Source organism: Phlebotomus argentipes, unplaced genomic scaffold, assembly GCF_947086385.1.
Source record: "Phlebotomus argentipes unplaced genomic scaffold, Phlebotomus argentipes genome assembly contig_5, whole genome shotgun sequence".
Taxonomy (NCBI): Eukaryota; Metazoa; Arthropoda; class Insecta; order Diptera; family Psychodidae; genus Phlebotomus; species Phlebotomus argentipes.
In genome coordinates this window covers 11,240,161-11,266,825 of record NW_026776165.1, presented here as the reverse complement: position 1 = coordinate 11,266,825, position 26,665 = coordinate 11,240,161, and the positions used below count along the sequence as shown (strand labels likewise).

General features: G+C 45.2%; 6 protein-coding genes across 11 annotated transcripts; 2 read left to right on the top strand and 4 right to left on the bottom strand.

Moving 5' to 3' along the window:
- Positions 1–22: 22 nt before the first annotated feature.
- On the bottom strand, positions 23–3,242 carry LOC132256425 (cholinephosphotransferase 1). The gene is made up of 5 exons (XM_059752838.1): positions 2,827–3,242; positions 2,367–2,766; positions 987–1,112; positions 599–922; positions 23–326 (listed from the first exon to the last, which is right to left on the bottom strand). Exons 1-5 carry the CDS (start codon positions 3,225–3,227, stop codon positions 153–155), a joined length of 1,425 nt encoding a protein of 474 aa, XP_059608821.1. The 5' UTR covers positions 3,228–3,242; the 3' UTR covers positions 23–152.
- A 38-nt stretch (positions 3,243–3,280) lies between these two features.
- On the bottom strand, positions 3,281–7,918 carry LOC132256424 (WAS/WASL-interacting protein family member 2). 4 transcript variants are annotated; one of them, XM_059752836.1, is made up of 7 exons: positions 7,618–7,918; positions 6,710–6,930; positions 6,383–6,642; positions 5,860–5,990; positions 5,478–5,794; positions 5,112–5,358; positions 3,281–5,032 (listed from the first exon to the last, which is right to left on the bottom strand). In XM_059752836.1, exons 1-7 carry the CDS (start codon positions 7,916–7,918, stop codon positions 5,019–5,021), a joined length of 1,491 nt encoding a protein of 496 aa, XP_059608819.1. In that variant the 3' UTR covers positions 3,281–5,018. The 4 variants fall into 4 exon arrangements, with proteins under 4 accessions (XP_059608819.1, XP_059608817.1, XP_059608820.1 ...); XM_059752834.1 differs by having other exon boundaries at positions 3,281–4,160; XM_059752837.1 differs by having other exon boundaries at positions 3,281–3,941.
- Positions 7,919–8,252: 334 nt separating this feature from the next.
- LOC132256427 (stimulator of interferon genes protein homolog) lies at positions 8,253–9,601 on the bottom strand. 3 transcript variants are annotated; one of them, XM_059752841.1, is made up of 3 exons: positions 9,469–9,601; positions 8,481–9,387; positions 8,253–8,355 (listed from the first exon to the last, which is right to left on the bottom strand). In XM_059752841.1, the coding sequence occupies exons 1-2, from the start codon at positions 9,599–9,601 to the stop codon at positions 8,486–8,488; spliced, it is 1,035 nt and encodes a 344-aa protein (XP_059608824.1). In that variant the 3' UTR covers positions 8,253–8,355; positions 8,481–8,485. The 3 variants fall into 3 exon arrangements, with proteins under 3 accessions (XP_059608824.1, XP_059608822.1, XP_059608823.1); XM_059752839.1 differs by having other exon boundaries at positions 8,283–8,358; XM_059752840.1 differs by lacking the exon at positions 8,253–8,355 and having other exon boundaries at positions 8,442–9,387.
- A 78-nt stretch (positions 9,602–9,679) lies between these two features.
- Positions 9,680–11,782, top strand: LOC132256428 (monoacylglycerol/Diacylglycerol O-acyltransferase). Its single transcript, XM_059752842.1, has 3 exons — positions 9,680–9,789; positions 9,891–10,029; positions 11,002–11,782. The coding sequence occupies exons 1-3, from the start codon at positions 9,720–9,722 to the stop codon at positions 11,780–11,782; spliced, it is 990 nt and encodes a 329-aa protein (XP_059608825.1). The 5' UTR covers positions 9,680–9,719.
- Positions 11,783–11,871: 89 nt separating this feature from the next.
- Positions 11,872–14,118, bottom strand: LOC132256010 (uncharacterized). Its single transcript, XM_059752189.1, has 3 exons — positions 12,447–14,118; positions 12,111–12,195; positions 11,872–12,019 (listed from the first exon to the last, which is right to left on the bottom strand). The coding sequence occupies exons 1-3, from the start codon at positions 14,116–14,118 to the stop codon at positions 11,872–11,874; spliced, it is 1,905 nt and encodes a 634-aa protein (XP_059608172.1).
- A 3,924-nt stretch (positions 14,119–18,042) lies between these two features.
- On the top strand, positions 18,043–26,567 carry LOC132265696 (metabotropic glutamate receptor 2). Its single transcript, XM_059766457.1, has 14 exons — positions 18,043–18,256; positions 18,923–19,585; positions 20,493–20,635; positions 21,923–22,238; positions 22,409–22,551; positions 22,608–22,891; positions 22,949–23,055; positions 23,115–23,264; positions 23,543–23,676; positions 23,739–23,929; positions 24,492–25,003; positions 25,069–25,220; positions 25,275–25,479; positions 25,598–26,567. The coding sequence occupies exons 2-14, from the start codon at positions 19,042–19,044 to the stop codon at positions 25,855–25,857; spliced, it is 3,141 nt and encodes a 1,046-aa protein (XP_059622440.1). The 5' UTR covers positions 18,043–18,256; positions 18,923–19,041; the 3' UTR covers positions 25,858–26,567.
- Positions 26,568–26,665: the final 98 nt, after the last annotated feature.

Below are 26,665 nucleotides of genomic sequence, written 5' to 3'. Positions count from 1 at the left end.
AATTGCAAATGAAAGTCTCGGCTGTTCTTTCTTTTACCATTTATATCTCATTATGTATATCCACAAATTATCAGAGGTGAGGACTGTCTAGCGTCCAGGCGCTCAACTAATTGGTAAAAGGGTTGCTCTTCTATCAGGGATGATGATGACTTTCAGTTGATGTTCCGCCTGTTCGTGCGGTTCTGCTTTCGATGTGGCTGCGTTGCGCTGTGCACGTGATTCGCACCATTGTTGTGCTCCTCCTTCGGTCCCGAGCCACCCCCAGAACCGCTGTGGGCTATCTTAAACAAGTAGATTTTCAGGTGGTCGCAAATTTCTAGGCAAACCTGCAGGACACAAAAGAAAAGCACTTAGGACAGATTCAATTTACGCATTTTGCTAGAGAAAAATTGCGAAAACAAGCAATTTTTTGCCGAAGTCATGGTAATTTAGGTATGTTTTTTAGCTTATTGTGACTTTTTGATCAGAAACATTGGAAATCAAACAATTTTTCCGTAGATTTCCAGTCAAAATTTTAACCCAGCAAAAGATTATTGAGGGGCAAAAGCCTCCATTCCCCAATGCCCAACTGCGCAGTGAAGGAAGCGAAGGCACTCACTTCCGAGCAATACTTGAAGAGGTCGAAGGTGCACCACGCCGTGGCGCCGAACAGCACCAGGCGCTCTGGCAGGAAGTTGTTGAAGTATTGATTGAGGAAGAGCATGAGTGGCCCGATGAGTCCCTTGTCCAGATACTCCAGCTCGCTCTTTGTCATGTGCGCCACCACGAGGCGGTTTGTCACCTTGGCCGCCACCATGCCAAACGTGATGATGTACAGCGACGGATACGTCTCAAACACGTCCTCGGTGGACTTCTGCGAGATGATGAACGCCGGCACGAGAATCATGGAAAAGGGGATGATCGGTGAGAGAACACTAGTGCCCTGCGAATTAGAGGGAGCGTCAGTTTGATCCCTTTTCACCACCAGATTGTTCAGCCGAACTCACAGCCACAGTTGAGCCATTCTTGCCCACGCCGCCGGCCAGAATCACCGAAAAGATCTGCACCAGAGACATCGAGCCGAGGATTATCGTGGAGAATGCCACAAAATACCAGAGTTCAATTCCTGCAATCTGGAAAGCAAAAAAAAAGCTCATTAGAAAAAGTCATAATAATAATAATAAACAATTCATTCAGTTGCGTCGCGGTTTAAAACAAGTTTATCCGTAAATCTGACTTCCTCCTAACACTTATGAATCTCTAATGCACCAATGTGTGGAGGAAGAATAGTTTTCCTAATAGAATAATGACGAATAAAGATTCATTAAGATCAAGTTTCATATTCAACAAACACATTGAAATCTGAAAAAAGTGTCCTGACTAAAATTTCCCTAATAAAAGTTATATGATTTTGACATGAAAATCCTCTTTAATTGACACATTTCCTCAATCTATTAGAATATTTATTATATTAGCGCTTTATCATGATTATTCTGAATATTCACATATAGTTTTCTGCTTAAAAGCTTTGTAATCAAGAAATTTGGTCTTGAAATCACATTCCTAAAATATCCCTGGTTTGTGTCTCAGATTTAATAACCTTGATTTGTGATTTTTCAAGTCCTTGATTTCTGGCATCAAAATTACTTCTTACAATCACAGATTTTCCGGGCATCAAGTGAAGTCTGGGGAGACATTTGCGGCAGAAAAACCCAGCTTGAACACCTCATTTCTAGGAAAGACAATGCAAAAGTCTCGTATTCAGCGTGTCATGACTTCAATCGGGGGCCAAGGTTGAAGGTTGAATTTATAATGTGTCATGAATAGCGGAGCGTTGTCTGAAATTCCTTCGCTCTCGCCCCTCAATGCTTATCAAACGGTGTGGAAGTGAGTTGGGAAATGCGCGCCCAGAAATCGTTCGATTTCTGACCAATAAAACTCCTGCGAAATCACCTCAATTACTTCACAAAAAAAACAAATCCCCGCAACACGCACCTTCCTTATCGCGCGCACTTCTCTCTCTCTCTCGTGGCAATTTGAGGGACAAGCAAATCAGTCATGGATGGAGAATTTATCAGAAAGTGTGGCGCTCAATGGATAAGTTTTGCTGAGAGGAGATGAAAAGTGTGAAAGAGAGATGGTGCGTGTAATAAAAAAGGGCAATAAAAGTGGTGTGATTTTCTCTATAGAGGGGAAAAAAAAATATCTCTTTCTGTGTCACTCAAGCGCCTCTGTGTGGCTTGAATTTCACGATGCGAAAGATTCTCTTTGCTAATGAATATTTAGAGAGATTAAATTGATTCACGAATCGCCGGTTGGGCCGAGAGTATTTGAAATTTTGGGGCAGCCAACGCTTGATGACGTTTCTAACCTCGAAAAGAGCTCACCTTCGTCTTCCACACGGACGCCCCGAAGATGCCTGATATCACATGAATGCCCATGATGATGACCTGCGCCTCCGTAACGTCGATCTTGCCGAAACGCAGCGTCCCCGAGACGTAGCACTGCCAGTGGGCGCAGTAGAAGAGTGTCATTGCACAGAAGCACTGGAAGAACATCCAGTAGGGATGGTGCCCGATCTGGACGGAGATGCACGCGGACAGCGCCACGAACACGGTGGAGATGGAATCGCAGCCGTGATCGAACAGCTCCCCGAGTGGACTCGAGGAGTTCGTGCGACGCGCTTGTTTTCCGTCGATGGCGTCCAGACTCTGGTAGGCGAACAGTCCCGCGGCGCAGAGGAAGCACGCCCACGCCGGCGGGTCGCCCTTGGCGTCTGGACTGTAGCTGCAAAGGGAAGTGGTCGATCAGCGCGCGCCCCTTACATAAGGAATATTTGGCACTCACAGAATCAGCACCAGCGCCGTCGCGATGTTCACCGCGAGGCCCACGATGGTGATGAGGTTGGGCGCCAGCGACATGGGGATCCTCCTGACCAGAAAGTTCCACCATGGCTGCAGGATGGGATCCAGTAGGCTGCTCGACTGGCAGGAATACTTGTGACTCTGCAGCCGCTGCAGCTGTGCATCTTGTAGGATATGATGCTGCTTGAGCTTCTTCAACATCTTCACAGTCCAATGTCCTCGCCACACAACCACTAATCCCTGCTCATAGCGCACTTGCTCGCCAAATTCGTACTTTTTCCACGCTCCGCGAGTTTCTCTTTTTGCACACCACGCAGATCGCGGCGACAGCACAGATGCGCGTGAAGTTGGCCGCGCCATGTGGAGGGACATTTCGTGGGACATTCTAGCAGAAAGTGCGAGAACGCGGGAAATTGCCACCATTCAAACACAACGGCCTTTTTGGATTATAATCATTTTATTATTGTTATATTAAAATTTTTCATTTGACTAGTATTTAAATTTATAAACTTTTTCCTCTTCTTTAGATAACGCGTCGCCGGAAAATAATGTGTATGTTGTAAAATACAATTGCTTATAATGCGTAACTGGCGAAAAATACAACATTCTTCCATCCGAAATTATTACAAAAAAAAGTATATAACAATTAGTTTTCAAATACAGGAAAATATTTTGTAAGTAGTTAAAAACTATCAAATAAACACTAGTTTTTGCTTTCTCTCTCTTTCACTTCCTCACCACTAAATTATAATATAATTCCTCTGATTATTCATCGGTTAACATTAATACATTTCCATAGTTTTCTTCCTCATCTTCCTTTCTTTCTTTTTATTTCCCTCACAAGAAAACCATACAGAAAAATCCCATTTCTTTTTAAGTACAACCCGAAGAAAAAATAATACACAAGAGAAAAATTAAAGATTAAATAATAATAAAACCTCTGTGGAATTTATCTACTAACTCTATTTCAATATTATTGTTGAGGATTTTCACACTCTTCGATGAATTCCTTCTTTCAATTATCTCAAACAGGCTACAATTCTTTGTATTGTGTAGAATTTCTTTCTCATCATCATCTCACACGGTAAAATATTTACCCTAGAAGAACATTCAGAAAGAGAAACAAAGGATATAAAAACCAAATCATCTAGAAAATGCCTATCCTTCCTCCTTGTTTATGTACAAAAACACCACCTCAGCGATTCACCCTCTAGCAATTTGATATCTCGCGCGAATAGTAATTGTATTCATTGAGCTTTGGCGAACACTGCTGCTGAATCGGAGGCTTTGGGGCTCGTTGTTTGCGCGACTCTCCAACTTTTATCGCGTATGCAAAATGATAAAAGAACGTGGGTTTCTCTCTCTCTCTCTTTCAATCGCACATAAAGACATTTATCATCATCTTTCTCGATTTATCAAAATGTACAAAGCACTTCTACGCTCTTATCTGTCACTAAAAAAAATATGCTTCTCTCCTTTATACATCTACACACGCACAAGCTAAATTATATGTTTGATAAAAATGGTCAGCGAGAAAATTTATTCGCTTGTGAATACATAAAAATGATTTTCATATGCAGAAATTAATGAGGAAGAAATTAATTACAAGTAATCTACTGTGAAATGTGTGAAAAAGGGGTCATTCAGCAGCCAATTTGACATTGACAGTTAATTTACTGTCAGCCTGACAGCTGTTCAATTCCCAGTTGCGATTCACATTGTTTAAAACGATCTTTTACATGTAATTATTATTAATAACTGGAATTACATAAATCAATTTAAGAAAAAAACAGATTTAAGTGCTACAAAATATGTCAAATGATTGTGTTCTAAAGTGCATTCTGTTCTTTTTTGGGGGTCTATTGGAATTAAACCATCAAACTAAGCACTAAAGTAGGTAATCTGAGAATATTTAATGACATTTCTAACTTCATTCAATGATTAGTGCATATTTATTTTAATTTAATCAACACTGTTTCTAACTGTGCTATTAACACTGATAAATCATTCGGAAAACTAAATAATCACTCTGTCGCAACTGAGAATAAACGATCCCTTTTCCGGAATTAAATCATAGCTATAAATGCCCTCGAGCTGATGAATAAGAAATAAAGAGTACAAAATAAGTCTTAAAACCTACTCCATATCATGCGCTCTCCATCATGCACTACTCGCTCAAAACACTCCTCCTGCCCTCAGAATTTCCCCCAAAGAAACAGAAAAAAATAAGTGGAATGTCCTGCAGCGAGGCCATCAACTCTTACATACCATTTGACGTTCTGCTCGTGTGGGAGCTCGCGTAGATTTTGGGGATGTTGGCGAACGGCTGCGGCCGCGGGAATTCCGTCACGCTGCGGAACATCACGGCGTATCGCGCCTCCAGATCCACCACCAGGCGTCCGTTACTCTCCACCGTCGCCGTCTCGCCGCCGTACGTCCCACTCATGCTCGTACCCGATGAATTCCTGATCGAGGAGTGCCTCTGTGGCGGCACTGGAGGAACATTGCTGGCGTTCTGTGGCGAAAAGAAGTCGACACACAATTAGCGAGTGACCGTGGCAAATTAGATTAGATTAGAGTGATAAAAGCCAGGTGAGATTATGGACAAATGAAGACAGAAAGCACACAAATTACATTGACTTGTCGCGTAACGGGTGGCGGAGGCGCTGGACATGTTCTATGAGGTGGCAATGGTGGGGCGACGCTGCCGTTCACCACCTTGGGCTCACTGGGCCGCGATAGCGTGCCCGCGAGTGGAATCTGCGTCTTCAGCTGCTCCTTCAGCGCCGACACGTTGTTCAGCGAAGACGAATTGGCCTGCGGATCAGCAATGGGCGTCGACAGCGATCCAGACGGCAGATTGGAGAGATTTGTATTGCTTACACTGCGAATTGGCGGCGGCGGAGGGCGGCTGGCCGGTGGCCGCGGTGGTGGAGCCACAGTCGGACGTCCTGCAGAGAAAAGAAACATCATTAGGCGCACCAGGCAGAGGTACATTGTCGCCTCGCGGACTCACCAGAAGGCCTTCCGTTGACGTGAATGGATTCTTGTGACTGGAATAACTGCTGCGTGCCCCTCAGCGTGCCAAAGTGACTCCCAGTGGGAAAGACAGGACCTCCCAGGTTCGATGGCGTCACCGGAGGTGATCTGGACAAAGAGTAGAAGCAGAACATCCATTAAATCCTCCCTTGGAGCACTCAAAAGTCACCACACAGATAAGGTGTTTCTTTTTGTGTATTCAGTGAAAGAGATCCTCTTCTACCATGTCTTCTCGAAAGTGATACAAATGGACAATAAATGTGGTTAAAACACTTAGTTTAGATTCCACTAAAGATCTCACGTGTCTCGAGTGGGCTCGAAAAAATAGTACGTTCCATCCCGGTTAAGGCGAAGCAGCATAAAAGATTATTTTTATCTATTAATTTCTCCAATTTCCAATCCTTACGCCATTGGCCAAAAAGTGCCTCTTTTCCCTGGACAGAAGGCTCATGGAAAAGCGCACACACAAACACATCACAAAGTGACAGATTCTCCAATACCTGGGTGACTTCATGCTGTGATGCCGCGCCACCGACTTCCCCACGCTTCCTGGCGGCGCTCCTGGTGGCTTTGGTGCCAGATTTGGCTTTCCGTGATTTGGTTTGTGCATCTGCTGCGACTGGCTGCCCATGTTGTTGAACAGCGACGACTTGTTGGCCACTGCGCTGCTTGAAATCACTTCCGTGGCCGCACTAGGATACCGTCTGGCCTCCGGAGAGTGCGACGGGGCGCTCCTCGACGCGTCACTGTCCGGAGGAGTCTACAAAGCGTCATAATCAATTAACCCACTTTATCACAACTTCTCCACATCATCACTCGGGCCTTACAATTGTGCTGGTTTTCAGCGGTGGATTCGGCGGAGGCCCACGATTGATCTTCAAATTGGCCTCCGTGACGCCCTTCTGCTGCTTCTGCTTTTTCAGGGTTAAATGCTTTGTGAGCTCAGAATTGAAATCCAGAGCTACAGTGTCATTTACCCGTTCGCTCCGGCTTCCATCGCTGTCCACCACGTCCTTCGCTGGCGACAATGGACTCACCTGTCCCGGTCCTGAAAGCATTTGCACAAGGAAATGAGATATTGCTCCCCAATTTAGCTCCTCCCACTCCGAAGCACCGCCCAAATAGATGAATCGACAGATAAAAGTGAAAGTATAGGATTTTCCTGGCTTCTTTCACCTCCAAATAGAAGGTAAAGATTTTTAATTTTTTTTTAATTGCTTCATTTCGAAGAAAATCTTCAGAAACATGCCATTAAAATTCATATGACGTCACCAGACATTTCCCAAGAGATTCCCACTTTACTATCGCTGTTTTCTAAAGACGTGTCGTCAGAAAAGTATTTACTTGTCAGCTAAAATGCACTGTTGGAATTAATTTAAAGAATATATTGATTAGAAAACTGAGGAAGTTCATGGAGGAAATGGCATAAAATCCTAATTGATCGTAGGCACGATATGAGCATTCTTTGCAAGTGCCGTGGAACTTAGGCAATCCTGCCCGTGCGTCTCTGACTCGTCAATCGTCGCTGGAGTGCCATTTGGCTGCTGTTATGACATCACTCCGTGTGGCTCACAATCATCGATGACTAATACGCGCCACAGAGACATTTGTGATCTCCTTGAGACGGCACAAAGGCCACACACATGGCCCAGAAAAGGCCCCCCAGACGCGATCCCTTTGTTCTGGCCCGCGCGCCGAGGCGCTGCTCTCTGTTCCCCGCCCGGAAGTAGCTCACCTCTCGATCCCACGGGTTTTAGCTTTGGCATTGACGACATTCCCCCGAAGATCCCCGCCAGCTTTGGCGCGTCGTCCGGCGGCTTGCCCGCCGCCCTCACTGGGGCACCCGCGTCGCTCACGAGTTTGCCCGCGATCGCGGGCCCGCTCTTGTCCACAGTCACGGTCTTCTTCAGCTTCGTGCCCTTCTGGATGGACTGCAGAAGGGCGCTGCGCGCGTCCCCGCCCCCGCTGCTGCCACCCAGCTTCGCGATGGGCGCTGGGGGCGGCGCGGGTGGGGCTGGTGGCGGAGGCACGGCCATATCACTGATACCAACACACACGGAACTCCAGTCCACACTATCTCTTCCGACGTGGGCGTTGCTGTGCACTTCCGCCCGCACACTACGCACTCAGCATTGCGCCACGGTGTCCACGGGGGCGCAGGCCAGCTGGGCCAGTGGGCAGCTTGCGCCAGGCGAGGCACGGAGTGTCTTTTTTGGCACTTTCACTCAACTGCGTGATCTCGCCATTGGAGTCACGGAAAACACCACGTACACGCGATAATCGCGAAGCCCCTCGATCGTCGGGTCACACAGCACACGACACGCGTCACAGTGAACACTAAATGGCTGTTTATCAGTGGATTTTGGGGATTTTTCACAGCATTTTTGCCCTTTTTCCGCACAGAAGATCTCCCAAATTGCACTGACAGCCAAGCAACGACGTGAAGAGAGCCGAACGTGCGTCGTGGGAAAAACTGCTAGAACGACAAATGGCAAGGTCAGTGACCGTTGGAGATTTGAAGATTGGTCAGCTTCATCAGCAATAGTCGTACTTTACGGGAATATATTACTTTGTATTTTGCTAAAATGGCAAAAAGACCTTTGTCATGCTGCTTTGAGGTAGAGTTGCTTCCTGATAGCATCCGAGAGGAGCTTTGCCACATTTGTTGGCTCACCGGAGCTCGTCTTCTCGCTGAAGGGAATCAAGACAAATGTGTCACGACACTCCGGAACGGAGTTTAGCAGGCGCTCCAAGGTCTGGTGGAACTTCGCGACGACTTCTCGAGAGCAGCTGTTGGTGATCTCGTCCTGACGGCAGCTTTCCAGGAACGTGAGCAGAGGCGTTGCGCCTTCGGCCACCACGTAAATTTTCTGTGGCAGGAGCTGGTACACGGTGTTGGTGTACTGGCGACCAGTGATGCCGGCGCGATCGCGCAGAGTGTATTCCAATCTTCCGATCATCACGATGTCGTCTGACATGTCGGACAGACGGGGTGGGAAGTAGAGATCATTGGGAATGAGCAGGAAGAGCTTCTTCACGGGAATCTCAATGCCTTCGTTGGACTCGAAGATTTCAATTCTTTCCACCAGACCCATGTTGGCGTCTCCCCTGTTGGGCAGGATGATATTGAGGTAACCGTGAAAGAAGCTATACGCCATGTTCGTTCCGCAGTCCAAACCGCGAAGAGTGCGCAAGGATCTCATGTTGGCGAGGGGTGAGCCTTCGTAGTGCCACCGGAAGAAGCAGTACAGGAGGCCAAACAGCACCGGTTTGTATATTTCTTCGCAGGGATTTCCGAAGTTTCCCGTGTAAAAACTCCAGAAGAGTTTTAGACCCAAAATGCTGAATGACCAGGAACTCCTGGTGAATACAAGCTGAGCCACTTGCAGTATCCCATTGTATCTCTCACGATGGTAAACTGTCTCAAAGGCAAAGTGAATTCCTCGCCAGAGGATGTCACCAAAGGCTAAGGATATCGCTGAACTATTCAGGAGGTTGATGACACCTGAAAATCACTCAATCTGTAAGTCTTCTCCCACACAATTTTCACACTTAATTGAGAGAAAAAGATCCACAAGCCACTAACCTTGCATTTGGAACCGGAATATGTGTGGTTTCCATGCGATAAGGCGGAAAAATAGGCAGTTTCCAGAATACTCCCGACTCCATGCAACTGCTAGAAAAAGACTGACTCGACTGTCAAATGGCATTGTCAACATTGCCAACGCGTTTGCCCTCGAGAGCCCAATCGCTGTTTCCCAGGCTTCCGCGTCGTTTTCCTCGCCGCGACTGGCCGTAGTGATAAATAATGTGACAATAGTGACTGCGGAGGCAGTGATGAGTCCACTCCACACCATGGAAGCGCCAGCGAATGCGACGTTCCTCAAGTACTTCGGAGATTCCCTGGGTAAGGTCACCACTGCACCTGTTCTCATCTGCTTCGCACGCACTTCCCGTCCCGGGAAACCTGGGCAAGGTCACCACGCTGACTCTCACCCTCCCTTGCAGGCCAATACATCGATCTCGATTACTCAATATGGCTCTACAGGCTTCTAACGCCCCTCGTCATCACCTTCATGCTGCCACTGGTGTTCGTCGGACTCATTTATTTCACCTCAATCTTCCTCTACATTTACAAACTGCACAGGTAATCCGGGAGTGCACGGACTCATGGCGGGCTCCGCCTCGGGAATTGCGTAGATCTCTAAGCAAGCACAACACTTCAGGTTTGGTGGGCATCAGCAAAAAATGATGATTGTATTTATCTAAGCGCTCTCAGCGCGACATAGCAAAAAACAGCCTATGATAAGAATTCCGCGCATTTCAGTCCCTCTTCGGCTCAGACAATGAGTCAAAGCTGTGCTTGGACAGCGATTGACGCTGTTTCCTTTGTTCCAACAGCATGACTTACTTAGAATTAATACTTGCCTGCAACGCATGCATTTCGCTACACTGGAAAAAATCTATGCGAAAAAGAATTACCAACTCTTAATCATCACTTTCTTAAGGCTTCGCTCATTTCCTCATTTTCCATTCAACTCATTCAGCATAGACTAAAACCGGGTTGAGTTAGCTTCAGTTCTACTTTTTGAGCTTATTTATAATAATTAACGTGCTTGAGAGACGCGGCTTAAGTCGAGAAGAAACTAAACCAAGATTAAGCTCGAGACTTAACACACTTTGTCAATCACAGAACATCCTTTGCTATGTTTTTCTGGTGATATTTTCATTGTACTGTTTATGTACTTTTCAAATAACAAGTTATCTATGAATTCATGCATATGGAATGAAAGACCGTGAAAAGTGCTGCTTATGACGCAACTTTTGTCGCTTTTCACGTAAATTTGGTAATATTTACGATTTTGTAGAAAAAAAACATTCAAACAACGCTTGTAAAAACTTCTTCAAGTGGATGTTTTATAGCTGAAAATACATTAAAACTCTATGAATTTACACAGATTCTCGATTAGGTGCTTTAAAGACGGTATATTTGAGGTCTGAAATTTGTAAGAAGTCAATATACTGAAATTGTTAGCTATATCGCTTCCAGTTGCTTAAATGTAGCTTCAAAACAGGCAATACAAACGAGGATTAAACGTTGAATTTCTCTTCTTCGCAGGCGAATCATCATGCAAGCTGTGTCCAGCGATCTGGACTTCTGGGACGTGGGCAGGAAGATCGTGTCGGCAGTGTGGGACGCGCACGCGTGGCTGTATCACGGCTATGAAGTGATCGGGCTGCACCATCTGCCCCAAGATAGCCCGGCGCTGATCGTGTACTATCACGGCGCCGTGCCAATTGACATGTACTACTTTGTGGCGCGCGTGCTCCTGGCCAAGAACCGCCTCATCTACACGGTGGCAGACAGGTTCCTGTTCAAAATCCCCGGCTGGGGCATCATCAGCGACGCGTGCAAAGTGAGCCCGGGCACGATTCAGTCCTGCACGGCGACACTGCGCGACGGCAATCTGCTGGCCATCTCGCCGGGCGGCGTGTATGAGGCGCAGTTCGGGGACAACTGCTACGAGCTGCTGTGGAAGAACCGGATAGGCTTCGCCAAGGTGGCGTTGGAGGCCAAAGTGCCCATCATTCCCATGTTCACGCAGAACTTGCGCGAGGCCTTCCGCTCCGTGGGAATCCTGAAGCGCTGGCTCATCAAGTTCTACAACGCCACGCACATCCCCGTGCGCCCCATTTACGGGGGCTTCCCGGTGAAGCTGCGCACGTTTCTGGGGCCGCCCATCCCCTATGATCCCAAAATGTCGCCCGAGGAGCTGAAGCAGCGCACAGCGTTCGCCATTGAGGAGCTGATCAACAAACACCAGCGCATTCCCGGCGGCATTTTCCACGCCCTCCTGGATCGCTTCAGCTTCCTGCGGAAGCGGCGGGCGAGCGACTGAGACTTATCGAATTTTCCTTTGAGACTCCGTGTGTCTTTATTTTGCAATTGCTGTAAGATAGCGCGTGAAGGCATCTCCTCGCCGGCGTATTAGTGCGAGAACCAGCGGCGGCGTGCGAGCTCGGCAGCGAACACAGCAAAGCTGAGGCCGTAGCCGTACATGAGGACAATGAAGGCGCCCTGGAGGTGTCTCACACTCAAGACAGTCCGTTCTATTCCTGTATTTAAGAGGAGATTCCTTCACTACTTTATTGTATTTAAATAAACCTGATATACACTCACCGGCGCCGTTCTGAGTTCGGATGTTCCACAGTATCGTGTTATTGTACATGAAGTCCCCGTACAGCTTGAACATGACGCCGGCGTCCTTAAGCGTGCTGATAATGTCGTTGATATCGAGCAGTAAGGGAAAGCCTGAGGGGGAAATGATTTTATAATCTTCTCTGTCAACTGTTGGGATTGTGCGAAAATGGAGTTGAAGTTAACCACTTCAGAAAGGGTGAGTTAAGGTATGTTTAAATCCATTTCCCATCTAATGAGAATGCTCAAAATTCTCAACTGTCTTGTGGACAATTTCAGGGATTTTTTGTTCTCCTTGAAGAGTTAGAAAAGCGAATTGGCGAACACTTTTCATCGTGTTGTTGCGCCTCATTTTACCAATTTACCTTTGGACGTGATAATTTCCATTGGATTGGAAAAGACTTTGTTCGGGAAGCCGTAAATCATGTTCTCGTAGTTGTTGCTGAGGACGAACATGCGATTGGCCAGGAGGATCTGCTTTCCGTCCTTCACGCGCTTAAGATTCGCGATGGTGGGCAGAAAATTGGCGGAATGATTGTAATTCCGGAGGATCGCCTTGTCCAGGGGCTCATCGTTCTCGAACCAGTCCATGTACTCCAGGCGGCCTCCGTAGGGCAGCCCCGAGGCGATGATATCCTCTGGCGAATCGATTTGCTCGTCGTACACGGTCGTCGTGAAGACCGTGATGAGCTTCGAGGTGTAGATGGTGCCGATATTGAGGGCGTAGAGGGCGAGGCTGAGGAAGATGATGCGGAGCGGGATGAATCTGGGACGGTTGTTGGCGCTGATGCCCAGCAGGACTTGCCAAGCGTTGAGGAGACACAGAATGGGCAGTTTGTGGTGCTGATCCTCGCGCGGAGACTGTCTGCCGAGGACGAACCAAACTGTGCCGGAGCAGATGAGTGAGAAGATCAGCAGGAGCCACGTGGTGGGCAGGAAGATCACGATGAGGCCTTTCCAGGCGGCTCGAGGCTCCGCTAGAGGCACGTACCACGTGTAGCTGTCGGCCAGGTAGGGCACCGACTGACCGAAGTCCACGAGATCGTTGTCGGGAAAAAAGGCGCCCACCAGCATATCACACTTCCTGTCCACCAGTTCTGCCAGGAGGTCTGTTGCCGTTCCGTCTTCCACCTCGCCGCGGGCCATGTTCGTGCAAACAACTTCCATGTCGAATTGCATCCGAGTTTGAATGATGTGCATCATTGTAATCTCCACTCCAGTCGCGCAGCCTTCGTCCACAAACGGCGGCGCCACGGTGCAGCAGAGCTTCAGATGGCAATCATTGAGGGTCATTGCAGTGGTCTCCAGAGATTGCTGCAGCAGGAGCTGCTGCGTGGGAATCTTTCCCTCGCTGCAAGTATCCAGCGCCTGGGCGATGACCAGTGCACATTTCCCATCGTCGCTCCTTTGGAAGAGTTTGCTCCTGAAGAACTGGTAAGTCATCAATCCCGTGGAGTAAGCGTACATCACGTTGCTGATATCGAACTTATCGTACAACTCCCTAAAGAACGCCTCCACGAATTTCGTCAGATTCTCATCCATGGCCAGAGTTCTGGCGCTGTTGAAGAGAATCAGGAATTTACCCTTGGAGTTCCAGGTAATCGTCTTCCTGAGTATTTTCTTGATGTATCTTGACACTCTTGCATTGCTATCCGTGACGATGACGTAGTAATCAGAGGGAATGGATGGCTTGAAGTCGTCCTCATTGAAGTCCTGCTCGAGAACATTCTTGTCCGAATTGACTCGAATGACGCTATCCGTAAAGAATTCCTCCTCCACCAGAGCATTGGCGATTTTAGCAAATTCCACGTTAATCTCCCGCGCTGGACTGGAGAGATTCGTCAACTGAACAACGGTGATTGACTTCGTTCTCAGCACTCGAGCTTCCTGGAAGTAGAAACTGGCGATGCTCTTGATACACTCAACACCATTCCTCCATGTCCGCGGCCCTTTCATACTCCTGCTCCGCAGATAAACCACACCGTTGATCCTCAGGAGAATCCCCGCGAAAACCACTCCCAAGAATAAGCACTTCATCCTCACAAAAATCACCATCAAAACTGGTGCCCAGTCAATATTTCGTGCAGAAACATTTCGTGACTCGCTCAACTGTGCAATTAAATCCTCAGGATGAGTCCTCAATCGTGGGCTTTAAGCACACTGAATGATTTCAGTCAGGAGTATTTCATTCACCATTTGATTGCTTAATTATTTCGAGAGGGAAACCGTAGAATTTTCGTCATTTGAGGATATTTCTTCACAAGACTGGATGGAAATTCAAGATTTCCCGTTGTGTACGGAGAAAATTTACACTTAAATATGTCTGAATATTTTACTTACTGTACTATATAACACAAAATGGGGCTATTGCAATTTGAGTTAAAAAATCATTTTTTAATGTAAATTTTCTTCTGTGAACGCACGGATTCTGGACGGGACATGCGTGTGGGCGTGGCTTAAACAATATTTAAAGCAAATATCTCTTTTTCAAAATTGTTTTTGCATTGACTTTGGGTTTGCAAACTTTGATCACAATTCTTTTGATGGTGAAAAACCCCTTCGAGGGGAGAGACACCCCTTCGAAAAAAGGAGAGTTTCACTGGAAAACCCCTTTGAAAGTACTGTTCTCAAAGGAGACTTGACGAATCCTCCCTCAATTCTCCTCCAAATTCATCCTTTTTGAAAGAGGGGAAAATCGCGCGCATGCGTGGAAAAATTCTGTTGTAATGACAATTTCCCCGCCGAGAGAGAGAGAATTAACGTGTTGAATTGTGCTTCTTGGATGCTGTCTCTGGAGGGCCAGAATCAGTGTTGAGTCTTCATCTTTGGCGCGCGGATGATGCCCCTGAGGATTGCTGGGCACAACAGCTGGCCATCGGCGGTGACAGTGTGATGCAGCGGAGAGGATTTCAGTGCTGGATCATGGATTCATGCTAAGGCTCAGCCGAGGATCGGCAATGGTGACGATTGCTCAGCTCTTCCCCATCGTGATTCTGTGTCTCGCCAATGCCCAGGAGGCGCCGGAGGATCTGGCCAATGTGACAGTGATTCAGGGTGATTTCAATGTGTCCATGGAGGACGGCGTGCTCAGTGATCTGGTGCCCAGAGTGCCGGACGAAGTGCTCCTGGAGAGTGTGATTCAGGTGAACGCCAGTGATTATCGCGATGGTGACTTTGGTGATTACCTGAACGCCAGTCAAGTGGTTGAGGAAGTGTCGAGTGCCGCGCCCGATCCCAAGACCTCCGCTTGGCCCATCAAACACGCCGCCATCGTGGAGGGTGACGTGGTCCTCGGTGGTCTCATGATGGTGCACGAGCGCGAAGACTCCGTCACGTGTGGCCCGATTATGCCGCAGGGTGGGATTCAGGCCCTCGAGGCCATGCTTTACACATTGGACCGCGTCAATGCCATCAATCTGCTGCCCAACATCACACTGGGCGCACACATTCTCGACGACTGCGACAAAGACACCTACGGACTCGAGATGGCCCTAGACTTCATCAAAGGTGAGTCGCATTCCACACTTTATCACCTCCGTATTCCACTGCATTCGTCCTAAGTCTCTCTGATTTACGAGGGACTGAGTGCGCTCATCCATCTGGGGGATTATGCAGAGGATTTCCTGCGGTGTTTAGAATATTGCAGGCTTCTAGTGTTTTGCAAATAGCATCTTATTTCATCAGGCTGCAAATGTTGATCTCTAAATCCTCTTGAGAAAACATCCTGGGTTCAGTTGCTGAAGACTCAGTTTTACTGATTCAATAAAAGTGATTTAATGGATTTTATTATTTTATTGTTGAATAATAGCACAGCATTCACCATAAATTTTGACGGTGGAGATTCATTAATCACATGAAATCAAGATATTATGCATGAGAAATTATCAGAAGTTAATACTGAATCTTCAAGCTATCCCAAGAGAATATCCTAACTAAAACGTCATCGAGGAAATACTCTGTGAAGAGCCTGATTTTCTACACTCGGACTTCTTTTAAGCAATCAGCATGAAACTTTAAATCGCATTCATCAACAACTCATGAAATTCATTAGTCAATCCTTTCGGACGAAATATTCGTGTTTTTCAGAAAAGGCACGAATAATTTGATAAAATCGTATATTTCTTTCTGACAATTATTATTAAGTTTAATTTTGTTCAGATCACTATAATTAGGCTGGAAATTCACAACGTGTACTTTTGAACTTAAATCGTTTCTGTCTGATTCCTGAACCACTTTGTGCCACAATTTAAAGTTGTATGGAAAAAGGATTTCCATTTAAAATATTTTCTACAAAAAGCATATTTTATAAAAGCCAACTTAAAAAGTACTCTTCCACAATTTTATATAAATCCACCAGTATTATTAGCTATTGTATTGCGTTGCGCTAAGTAAAAGTGCTGTGCAAAACAGCAAACGAAAATTCCATGGAATTTTCTATCACTAAAAGGTTCTTCGCTGCTTTTAAAAATCCTCTGAAGAGAGTAAAAAGAAACTCCAATTGAAGTCATTTTTCTGCGGTTTTTCACCTTGAACTTTGGTGTAAAATCTACTAATTCATTCTAAAAGTTTTCCCTGTGACTTTTCACAACCCATTTTAATCCCCCAAATGTTGAAATGTGTAACAACAACACTTTGAGTGCCAGTGAACTCTCTTGCTGATCTTATTTCTAAATGTAATTTCATAGTCTCGTTTGCCATCTCATGATCGAAAACTAAATGAAATTTGGCAGTTTTGTCAAGACAAAAAAGCGTAATTGTGACAAATTCCTCGACAAACTCACGTTGAGAGTCCTCTTTTCAGGTGAGAGATAAATTATTGTCATGCTTCCACGCGTGGGTTTGTTCACACCGGAAAAAGGGTGTTGGAAAAATGTTTTCCACGCTCAAATTGTCACTAATTAAAAGTGTGTATATATTTAAATTGTCTTCAGGCATATATTTGCGAGGCCAATTTGAGTGCAATTCGTTGTAATGTGCGCACTGAGAAAAAAATGAGCAATTTTAAAATCAAATATAATTTAGTCATTGAGCACTCGATAAATTTAACTGAATTTTTGGAATCCATGTATTTCATTCCATTTTCAATTATGAGTTCAAATCAAAATGCAAATAATTCATTGATAAAACTAATGAGGTTTTCATGTGGAAAATCAAACGATTTATCTCAATGTTTTCATTAAATGTCAGCATATTTCAATTTATGATGAGATTTATGGAATTCATGTCGTGATATTGAGTGAAAATCAACACAAACTGAGTTATTGTTTATGAGAATAAGGTACAGAGTAACTTAATATAGGAATTTCTCAAGGAGAGATAATTAGGGCAGAAGGCAGAATGTCAAGAATTGTCTCTCAAAAGGTGGATTAATATTCTATTTCTCCTTACGCAGTTTCACGAGAAAAATATCCTCTTTAAGCGAAATTACTTCACATCTAATACCATGTATTTATTAATTTACTGAGGCAGGATTTATTGATGAGCGCCAAAAAGAGATTTATAGTAATTTGTGGTACAATTCATACTTAATTTTATTGCTGTCTTCCAAGATGCCAGAGATACTCTTTTTATGCCCTAAAAGTCCTTTAAATATTTATTTCCGCGCACACTGCGCCATCTGGTGAATGTTTTGAGAAGGTATTTCGAAAGGGGAGGTCTATTCGAGAGGTATTTTTGTCCTGAAACAGGATTCTCTTATATCTCTTATCTCCAAAAACTGTTTGGTACACATTGAGGATCTCTGCTAAGTCTTTCTGTCGCACAGCTCTTGTATAACAGTTCAAATATTTGAATTGATTGCAGGGGAAGGGACCACTTCCTCCCCTGACTGCGATGTACGCAGCCTGATTTCTCCTGGTTCGCAACTGTCCTGCGCTAATCCAGAGTAACTCTGGGACAGAATGCGGGGAAGTGTCCTGCGAGGAATTTTAATTTGTGCCAACTGTATTACAAAGTAATCGTCCTCGAGTCGTTATCGTGTAAACACGTAAATTTTCCCGCGCTTCCCCAAAAATCCGTGATGAACTGAATGGACACTTGGTAGCATTTCATTCTCAAGAGTGCGTGGTTCTTCTGAATATGCTGGAGGAAAATGAGGATATCCACGATGAAGTGTTCAGTGGTGGTGATTAAAATGTGGAAGGATCGCTTCAAAGGCCATCGAATTGAGTGAATTGTGCGTGCCGTGCCCTTTTGTGAGACGCTCCCCAATGATTGGATCTCTCTCACACTGAATTCACAGCAAAGCTGTGCGGGCAAATCCGTTTTCGCGTGGGTTTCCGGAACTTTCTCAGGCGTTAGAAAGAGTTTCGAAAGTTTTTCAAACTTCGAAACTTCATCATACTTATCATAGGTCATTTGCAAATTATAGCTGGCTAGTGAAACTTTTCTCACACTTTTAACTATAAATACGTTCCAAATTGTCGCACGGGCAATTTTGGGTGTCTTTAAGAAAAGTTAAAGGACGAGGAACTTTTACAACAAAACTCGATTTACTCAAGTGAACTCAATTAACAATCTGTGGACATAATTTGGGATTCTCTTGCTCAAAATATATTTGGAACTCCAAAATTTCTATTTCCGTATTTTGATTTCAACATATGACATTAGTTTAAAAAACTTTCTAACGAATTCAAAGATCATCGATATGGGATAATTATGGAAATGAAAATAGAACAAGAGTTGTTCTTGTCACATCTTTGCCTTTCACGTAAATTCCAATTGATATGATTTGAAATTTCTATGCTTTCATTAAATAATTGAAATGCCCGAACGCATTTGCTCAACTGAATTCAGTGAAGTGAGAAATCAAGCAATAACATTTATCCCGTTCACATCTCAGAATGTTGCTCATCCTCACGATATTTCCGGTGTGCTCCGGAACGACCATGTATTTAGTGAATCGCTTGTGATTCTGCATTGAAAATCCCTCGCAGTGCTGAACAGTGCGTTTCTGTGAGGATGTGGAATGACGGAATAGCACGCAATGGTGTTCTCAGTTTACTTCTCCTCGTCAATTTTGAGTTTGTGGCGTCTCAGTGGCCAGGAAATGGGAGTCTGCTCATGCCAGGAGATGCATTCTGGTGGGACAATGGCTACTTCACTCACCATGTGCGCCACAAGCACAAGAGACACTTCCACCATCACTTGCACTTGGATCCCGAGGACTTCCAGCGGTCTGGCCATTTTCACGTGGCCTCCGTGATCGAAGAGGCGCCCAGTGTGCCCGACACCAGTCCACCGCCCTGGCCAGTGAAGCGCGAAGCTGTGGTAGAGGGTCAGGTGATCCTGGGCGGGCTGATGATGGTGCACGAGCGCGAGGACAACGTGACGTGTGGCAAGATAATGCCGCAGGGCGGAGTGCAGGCCCTCGAGGCCATGCTCTACACCGTGGACAGGGTAAACCAGATGAAGCTCCTGCCGAACATTACTCTGGGCGCGCACATTCTTGACGACTGCGACAAAGACACATACGGACTCGAGATGGCTCTCGATTTCATCAAAGGTACAGAAGCACATGCGGAAATGTGGGAAATTAGCAAAGTTTCCCATCAAGAGCGCGCAGATGGATACTAATCTGTGCGGGTTTCCGTTGCGAACCACTGCGGTTTTATCGAGTGGAAATTTTCAGAAGAAGTTCCTTTAGAGCTGACATTGCAATTTTACTCCCTGCGAAAAGTCATTCAGGAAGAACTTGAAGCAATGCTTGAGGACATTTTCCCCGTGAAAATTCTGTCTTGGCACACATTTTCTATGGCAAGTAGCGAAGATTACATGCACAAGTCTTCAAACTATTAAATAGAGGAGAGAAGGGCAATTTCAGACAGATCCTTACATATCTTGTTTTTTGTAAAGCCCAACATAGTTTTACCCTTCAAACGTTCAGTTTTTATTTCAGTGCAAAGCATACAAGATATCCTCATGAAAAGTGTATTATCAATTGAAGACGGAACTTCTGTAGAAGCGTTGTTAAAGTTTCATAGCTGAAAATCTGCTGCGAGAAAGTTTACTTGTGAAAATTATACCCCAAGAGTGGATTTAAAGTTATCCCCGGAATTCTCCACAGCAATTCGACTTCATTGAAAAGTTTTGCGTTGCATTGCTTCTCACTAAATCACTGACGTCGATTTTGGTAATTCTGCCCTCCTCAAGTGTTATGGAAAGCACGTGTTTTGGAATCGTTTTTCTTGATGTAAATGACGAGGGTGGAGCGCATCTTCGCCTGCTCCTCCCACGATTGCTCATATTTTAAGTCGCACAGCTGGTAATTCTTAGATAAGTTAGCCCACTGGTCTGGAAAATTGCCTTTCCAGCGCGCTAAATCATATCTTACTGAGCAGACCCTAAATCACCCGCGCAATTTAAGCTCACACACAATGTCCCTTGTCGCCTGACCTCACACTCTTCGCCAGGCTCAATCAGCAACATCGACGGGGCGGAGTACCACTGCAACAAGTCGCAGGTCCGGAAGGTCATCTCGGGCGTCGTGGGCGCCGCGTCCTCGGTAACTTCCATCCAAGTGGCCAATTTGCTCAGGCTCTTCAGGATTCCGCAGGTGAGCAATTGTACTTCATTTGTGGGAAAAATCATAACATTCATCATAATAGTTTGTCTGTGTAATTAGAAATCATTTTCTGTTCTTTCTCTTAATACCCAAGGCAAAATTGCAGATACCGTAGAATATTTTCAAGATCAATACAGAAAATGGTTTTTAGGAAATAACGAGTACTGAAAGTTGAATTAATTTATTATCTTTTCTCGTTATGCTCCAATTACTTGACCTATGTAAGAGTTTATAATTATTCTGAACATTCATGACTTTAATTTGCATATATAAATCGCGAGCCGTAAAAGAATTGTTCAATAATTCCGTGGGCATTCCTTTTGCATATCCTTCACATGCAAAAACTTTTGAAAGGCTTTTGAAAACAAAGTCGCAAAAATATGCGGAGAGTGTTCTATACAACAATTAAAATGATTGTGTAGAAAAATAGAAAATTCTCAGGTTCTATAAGATTTTTCTATAAATTTGTTTTAAACTGCTGAATCGTATACCTTAAGAGTGATAAAGATTAGTGACCGAACTGCCCTCGCTCTTCCCTAAACTGAATGGAAAATTCCCTCTCAAAAATTTCGTTATTCTCAGATTTATGTTTCTTCCTGGAACACTCGTCGAAGAAGACAATTTCCTTCTCCTTCAAGAAGAAAGCAGCGAGGCATTGTGTTGTGCTCAATCCTAGAATTTAATTTTCCCACAAGACTCCTAGCCATTGTAATCCAAGCTCATCTTGTGCTTATCCTGCATTCGTCTCTTAGTCCACCTTCTTAAAAAGCTCTCACCAAATCGTTGCACTTCTCCTGCAAGGAAAAGTCTGAAAATGAAAATTGAGTATCAATTCCACATTACAGCACCCTATTTTAATTCCATTTCCAATTCAATTACTTTAAGAGAATGGCATGCGGGGAGTGTCTGGCCGCAAGAAAAAAAAAGCGATGGAAGCAAATAAATGCTAAATATCCTCTCTGCGAGCTCCTTGGGGTTGGCAAACAATTGAAAGCCGAATATGGTGGGTGGAATATCAAATAGACTTTTATGACTGGGGAATGGACGCCCACGTGAAGGCTGGCCGGATTAAGCGTCTCGGACCAAATTAAAGTCCACAATCAGCATTTATGGGAGAGTGTTTTTTTCCGCCAATTCGCAAACATCCTTCATGGGCAATTGATTGAGAAATAGGAGCTCCGTAATGGGTTTCCTCTCGAGTGTTTGCTAGAGCAAAAATTTATGGGTGAAAGCTTAACTGCTCTCTGAAGGCGTCCAATTAATTGGCATGAATTACAGGTGTCCTTTTTCTCTACGAGTCCTGAGTTGAGCAACAAGCAGCGCTTTGAGTACTTCTCACGAACGATTCCCTCGGATCACTATCAAGTGAAGGCGATGGTGGAGATTGTGCGGAGAATGGGCTGGAGCTACATCTCCATCATCTACGAGGAGAGCAATTATGGCTTGAAGGCGTTTGAGGAGCTCGAGGATTTGCTGGCCAAGCACAACATATGCATTGCCGTGAAGGAGAAACTCTCCAAGGATTCCGGAGTGGCGCCGGATGCCACATATGACATGATCGTCAATAAACTACAGACAAAACCGCGAGCTAGAGGTAAGAAATTTTCCAAGAGCAAGACAAAGAATGTCGGAATGATAAATTGTACCCAGAAATTAGGGATGAAGTAAAAAAGAACACGTAATACAAAGTAAATTCATGAGAGGGCGGGGCATATGAATGGGCAGAGTTTCGAATATTTATATATTGAAACTCTTGACATTTAGGCGCCATCATCTTTGGGTCTGACCAGGAAGTGGCTGGTGTTATGAAGGCTGTTCGTCGCAACAATGCCACGGGATTGTTTTCCTGGATAGGATCGGATGGCTGGAGTGCCAGGAACTTGGTGTCCGCCTCAAACGAGGCTGAGGTGAGATAGAAGGGATTCGCAATTGCAGCATCAGTGTTTTAAACTCTGTTCCTCAGGTGGAAGGCACGCTTTCGGTTCAACCCCAAGCGAACCCCGTCAAGGGGTTCGAGGAGTATTTTCTTGGATTGACCGTCGAGAAGAACAAGCGCAATCCGTGGTTCGTCGAATTCTGGGAAGATCACTTCCAGTGCAAGTATCCCAACAGCTCACGGACGCCGTTCAACAAGGGATATGCAGATCCTTGTAACCGCACGAATATGCTGACCAAGAATGACACGGACTTTGAGGATCAATTGCAGTTCGTCAGTGACGCTGTTATGGCCTTCGCTTACGCTCTGAGGTGAGACTCTATGCAAATTGTACGCCAACAGCTCATGAATGGGTTGTTCTTCTGCAGGGACATGCACCAGGACCTGTGCAAGGGAAAGCCAGGACTTTGCGACGCCATGAAACCGACGAAGGGCGCGGAGTTGCTGAAGTACTTGAGGAATGTGGAATTTGAAGGTAATGTGAGGAAATGTTCAGTTGTTTAGTCAGAGATTCAGAGGATTGTTGATTGACAGGTCTCTCGGGGGATCAGTTCAGATTTGACCAGAATGGTGACGGACCGGCGAGGTACAACATAATCCACTTCAAGCAGACCGAACTGGGCAAATACAAGTGGATAAAGGTTGGCGAATACTACGAGGGTGAATTGAGAATCAATATGTCAGGTATGGAGAGTAATTAATCAAATTGCACCACAGATATTGAGCGATGTATTGAGTGCCGGATAAAATACTCTCGTGCACTTTTCCATTAGGGTGTCACTTAATAATTCACACTCCCATTGACCCCATACTATCAATAAAGTCATTTCGACACTATGTGTTGGGGAAAGACGAGACAGAGAAAGTGAGAGAGAGAGAGTGGCAAAGGAGAGGCGGATGATTGATGCAGATGCTCGTGTTTATCGCCGCTCATCTCATCAAATTGCCGTAAACATTTGCAGATGTGCAGTTCAAATTGGATCAGCCGAAGCCGCCGGAGTCCGTTTGCAGTTTGCCGTGCGAGCTTGGCCAGGCGAAGAAGTACGTCGAGGGTGAAAGTTGCTGCTGGCACTGCTTCAACTGCACACAGTATCAGGTGAGGATGTGGCACGGCAATTTTGAGCTCCATTTCACTCTGTGCGCTCTCCTCCAAATCAGATTCGCCATCCGCACGACGAGACGCAGTGTCTCATGTGCAAGGAGGGCACCATCCCAGATCGCAACAAGAAGGTTTGCGAGGAAATCCCTGAGGTGTTCCTGCGCCCAGAGTCCGGATGGGCCATCGGCGCCATGGCGTTCAGCTCCACGGGAATGCTGATTACACTCTTTGTCGTGGGAGTCTTTCTCAGGTATTTCCCAAATGGTTTTCCCAGTCAATTCAACAATACAGTGGTTGTCAGTGAAATTAATCATCACAAGATAAAATCTGTTCTGAAGATAAAGTTCAATGCTTGGTTAAATGATACAAAATACTTAAAATCAATTTTCTAGATGAATTAATAAAATTATTCTAATAAATAGAAAAGGATTTTAAGACATTATTATACAGGGAAAAATTTCTCTATAATGAAAAACAGCAATGTTGTTCAATTAGCAAACGGATTAAGGAAAGTGACGGAAAAATGTTTCGCCTTTCTTCATTAAACTGGTATATTTGTTCAAAATAAGCGAAAATGCGGCGTGTTCATGGTTTTAATCCTATTATTAACACTGCATGAATAAAATATTTTCTATCCTATGATTGTGTATCGAGGAGTATAAAAGGAATTATCTTAATTTATCCAATTTATATTTGCTGTGTAATGAATCAACAGATCGGAATTAACAGCGCCTCATTAAACATTGACGCTCTGACTGAATGAGATAACTTGTATTGTGGCCGTCTTAACAATTTAATCATCCAAATTCTAGGCACAACGACACTCCAGTTGTGCGTGCTTCCGGCCGGGAGCTGAGCTACGTTCTTCTGGCGGGAATCCTGATGTGCTACTTCGTCACATTCGCGCTGGTCTTGCGACCCACAAATCTTGTGTGCGGTATCCAGAGATTCGGCGCCGGATTCTGCTTCACTGTGGTCTATGCTGCCCTGCTGACCAAGACGAATCGCATTGCGCGCATCTTCAAGGCGGGCAAGCAGTCGGCGAAGAGGCCCTCATTCATCAGCCCGCGCTCGCAGTTGATCATCTGCACGGGCTTGACGTTCATTCAGGTGCTGATAAACGGCGTGTGGATGGTCATCTCGCCCTCCAGGGCCATCCATCACTACCCGACGCGTGACGACAACCTCCTGGTGTGTGACTCGTACATCGACGCTTCCTACATGATAGCGTTCTCCTATCCGATTGTCCTCATTGTCATCTGTACAGTGTACGCCGTGATAACACGCAAAATTCCAGAGGCATTCAATGAGTCCAAGCATATCGGTGAGTTGATTTATGGGGGAAGTTTTGCGCATCGAAGTGCACTCGATAAGATATTGGCTTTGCAGGATTTACCATGTACACCACATGCGTCATCTGGCTGGCTTTCGTGCCGCTATACTTTGGTACAGCGAACCACGTTCCCCTGAGAATAACATCAATGTCTGTTACGATAAGTCTATCAGCCAGCGTTACTGTGGCGTGTCTGTTTTCCCCAAAAGTGAGTGACCCTTTTATCATATTGGCAGCTCTTCTTGACTGTTGAATCTTGCAGCTCTACATCATCCTGATTCGTCCAGAGCGGAACGTACGCCAGAGCATGATGCCAGTGCGATACAGCGCCATCAATAAGACCACCAACTCTGGCCAGTCGATGATGGCGGCCGTGATGGTCACTGCTGCGACTTGCAATCAAAAGGAGAAGATCCAGAAGCATGTGCCTCCAACCACAGTGGAAGATTGCGCCACCCAAGTTGCAAGTAAGGCAATTTGCCTCTCAACTGCCTGAGTTTTTGGGATCTTACGCAATTTATTTAAACCATATATTTAATTATTGATTCAAGTACATATTAAATATGACTTGTTCCCCATTTTCAGCCCTGCGTTTCGCAGAAATATCCACCCAAACGGTTTTGGCGGGCGAACTGGTGCTCAAGGCGTACGACGACGCAGTGACGAAGAATGGCTCTCACCGCAACAGTCTCATCGGCAACAATGTCGTGAACAACAATCGCATCGAGACCACATCATCAACATCGAAGGCACTGCGCGATGATGCGAACTTTGCAAATACAGCGCGAGATTCATCAAATTCTGTGATCCAATCGTCTGCCAATGTGGAAAATGTCGTGTTATAGCATCGGGGCAGTTTGTCAGACAGCGTGAAGTCGAAGAAGCGCGAAGCAATCACCGTCTGAGCGTACAACACCCCGAAGACTTTTCCCGGAAGGGTGTGTGGATATTTATTTTTGTATCTTGCCCAGGCGTTCTTCTTCTCTAAGGCATATCTCTATCGACATTTTCCACGGAGAACAAACACTGAAGAAGTTGTGTTTTTGACAAAAGGCTTCTCTCTCTTGTGCTCAAAGGACATCACTGTTAATGTTAAGGGTGTTAAGATTAAGCGTGAAGGCGATGTTTCGTTTTTCTGTGACACAGGAAATTTACGATAAATAGGAAGATTGTAGGTTATTTGCCATTGAATTTATATAAATGCTAATGATAGGAATTATGTAAATTGACGGGGGATCAAAAGGATCCCATTTACATTTTAATACAAGTGTTGCATTATTAATTGTTCACTCCCCGTCTATCGAGAGATGCTGTTCTTTTGCCAATGACACCCCCCAAATGTTAACCTTTCAATCCTCCGTCGCTCCTAAACGTAAACAGAGTTTAAGGCATAGGCGTAGATAATTATTGTGAATACTTGTTACTGTGTAAGACTCAATGGAGAACGACTTAATGTTAAGGAGACTCTCTTAGGTTTTTTTTTTCTTTTGTACATATACTTTCCAAATGGTCAGTGGGATTCTCTCTGGGGTTTCTGAGCCCTGAACTCCATCCGGAATCCCAGGACCAGACAATTGTGAGTGTTCCATAAAGGAGGCGGAAAACCATCCACAACCCAATTGACTTGAGGAGGGTTTTCACTGTCAGTCTGAT

What these genes read in the sequence shown, in the direction of transcription:
- LOC132256424 (XM_059752834.1), bottom strand. Translation starts at nt 7,918, where the DNA reads ATGGCCGTGCCTCCGCCACCAGCCCCACCCGCGCCGCCCCCAGCGCCC. An exon ending in CGCTGAAAACCAGCACAATT is followed by an intron (nt 6,643 to 6,709) that starts GTAAGGCCCGAG and finishes GACGCTTTGTAG; the next exon opens with ACTCCTCCGGACAGTGACGC. An exon ending in CACAGCATGAAGTCACCCAG is followed by an intron (nt 5,991 to 6,382) that starts GTATTGGAGAAT and finishes CTCTTTGTCCAG; the next exon opens with ATCACCTCCGGTGACGCCAT.
- LOC132265696 (XM_059766457.1), top strand. Translation starts at nt 19,042, where the DNA reads ATGTGGAATGACGGAATAGCACGCAATGGTGTTCTCAGTTTACTTCTC. An exon ending in GGCTCTTCAGGATTCCGCAG is followed by an intron (nt 20,636 to 21,922) that starts GTGAGCAATTGT and finishes CATGAATTACAG; the next exon opens with GTGTCCTTTTTCTCTACGAG. An exon ending in CCGCCTCAAACGAGGCTGAG is followed by an intron (nt 22,552 to 22,607) that starts GTGAGATAGAAG and finishes TCTGTTCCTCAG; the next exon opens with GTGGAAGGCACGCTTTCGGT.
- LOC132256428 (XM_059752842.1), top strand. Translation starts at nt 9,720, where the DNA reads ATGAGTCCACTCCACACCATGGAAGCGCCAGCGAATGCGACGTTCCTC. An exon ending in GTACTTCGGAGATTCCCTGG is followed by an intron (nt 9,790 to 9,890) that starts GTAAGGTCACCA and finishes CCTCCCTTGCAG; the next exon opens with GCCAATACATCGATCTCGAT. An exon ending in TACATTTACAAACTGCACAG is followed by an intron (nt 10,030 to 11,001) that starts GTAATCCGGGAG and finishes TCTTCTTCGCAG; the next exon opens with GCGAATCATCATGCAAGCTG.
- LOC132256010 (XM_059752189.1), bottom strand. Translation starts at nt 14,118, where the DNA reads ATGAAGTGCTTATTCTTGGGAGTGGTTTTCGCGGGGATTCTCCTGAGG. An exon ending in GGAAATTATCACGTCCAAAG is followed by an intron (nt 12,196 to 12,446) that starts GTAAATTGGTAA and finishes TTTCCCCCTCAG; the next exon opens with GCTTTCCCTTACTGCTCGAT. An exon ending in AAGCTGTACGGGGACTTCAT is followed by an intron (nt 12,020 to 12,110) that starts GTACAATAACAC and finishes AAAGTAGTGAAG; the next exon opens with GAATCTCCTCTTAAATACAG.
- LOC132256425 (XM_059752838.1), bottom strand. Translation starts at nt 3,227, where the DNA reads ATGTCCCACGAAATGTCCCTCCACATGGCGCGGCCAACTTCACGCGCA. An exon ending in ACGGCGCTGGTGCTGATTCT is followed by an intron (nt 2,767 to 2,826) that starts GTGAGTGCCAAA and finishes TTCCCTTTGCAG; the next exon opens with CTACAGTCCAGACGCCAAGG. An exon ending in CGTCCGTGTGGAAGACGAAG is followed by an intron (nt 1,113 to 2,366) that starts GTGAGCTCTTTT and finishes TTTGCTTTCCAG; the next exon opens with ATTGCAGGAATTGAACTCTG.
- LOC132256427 (XM_059752841.1), bottom strand. Translation starts at nt 9,601, where the DNA reads ATGTTGACAATGCCATTTGACAGTCGAGTCAGTCTTTTTCTAGCAGTT. An exon ending in ATTCCGGTTCCAAATGCAAG is followed by an intron (nt 9,388 to 9,468) that starts GTTAGTGGCTTG and finishes AGTGATTTTCAG; the next exon opens with GTGTCATCAACCTCCTGAAT.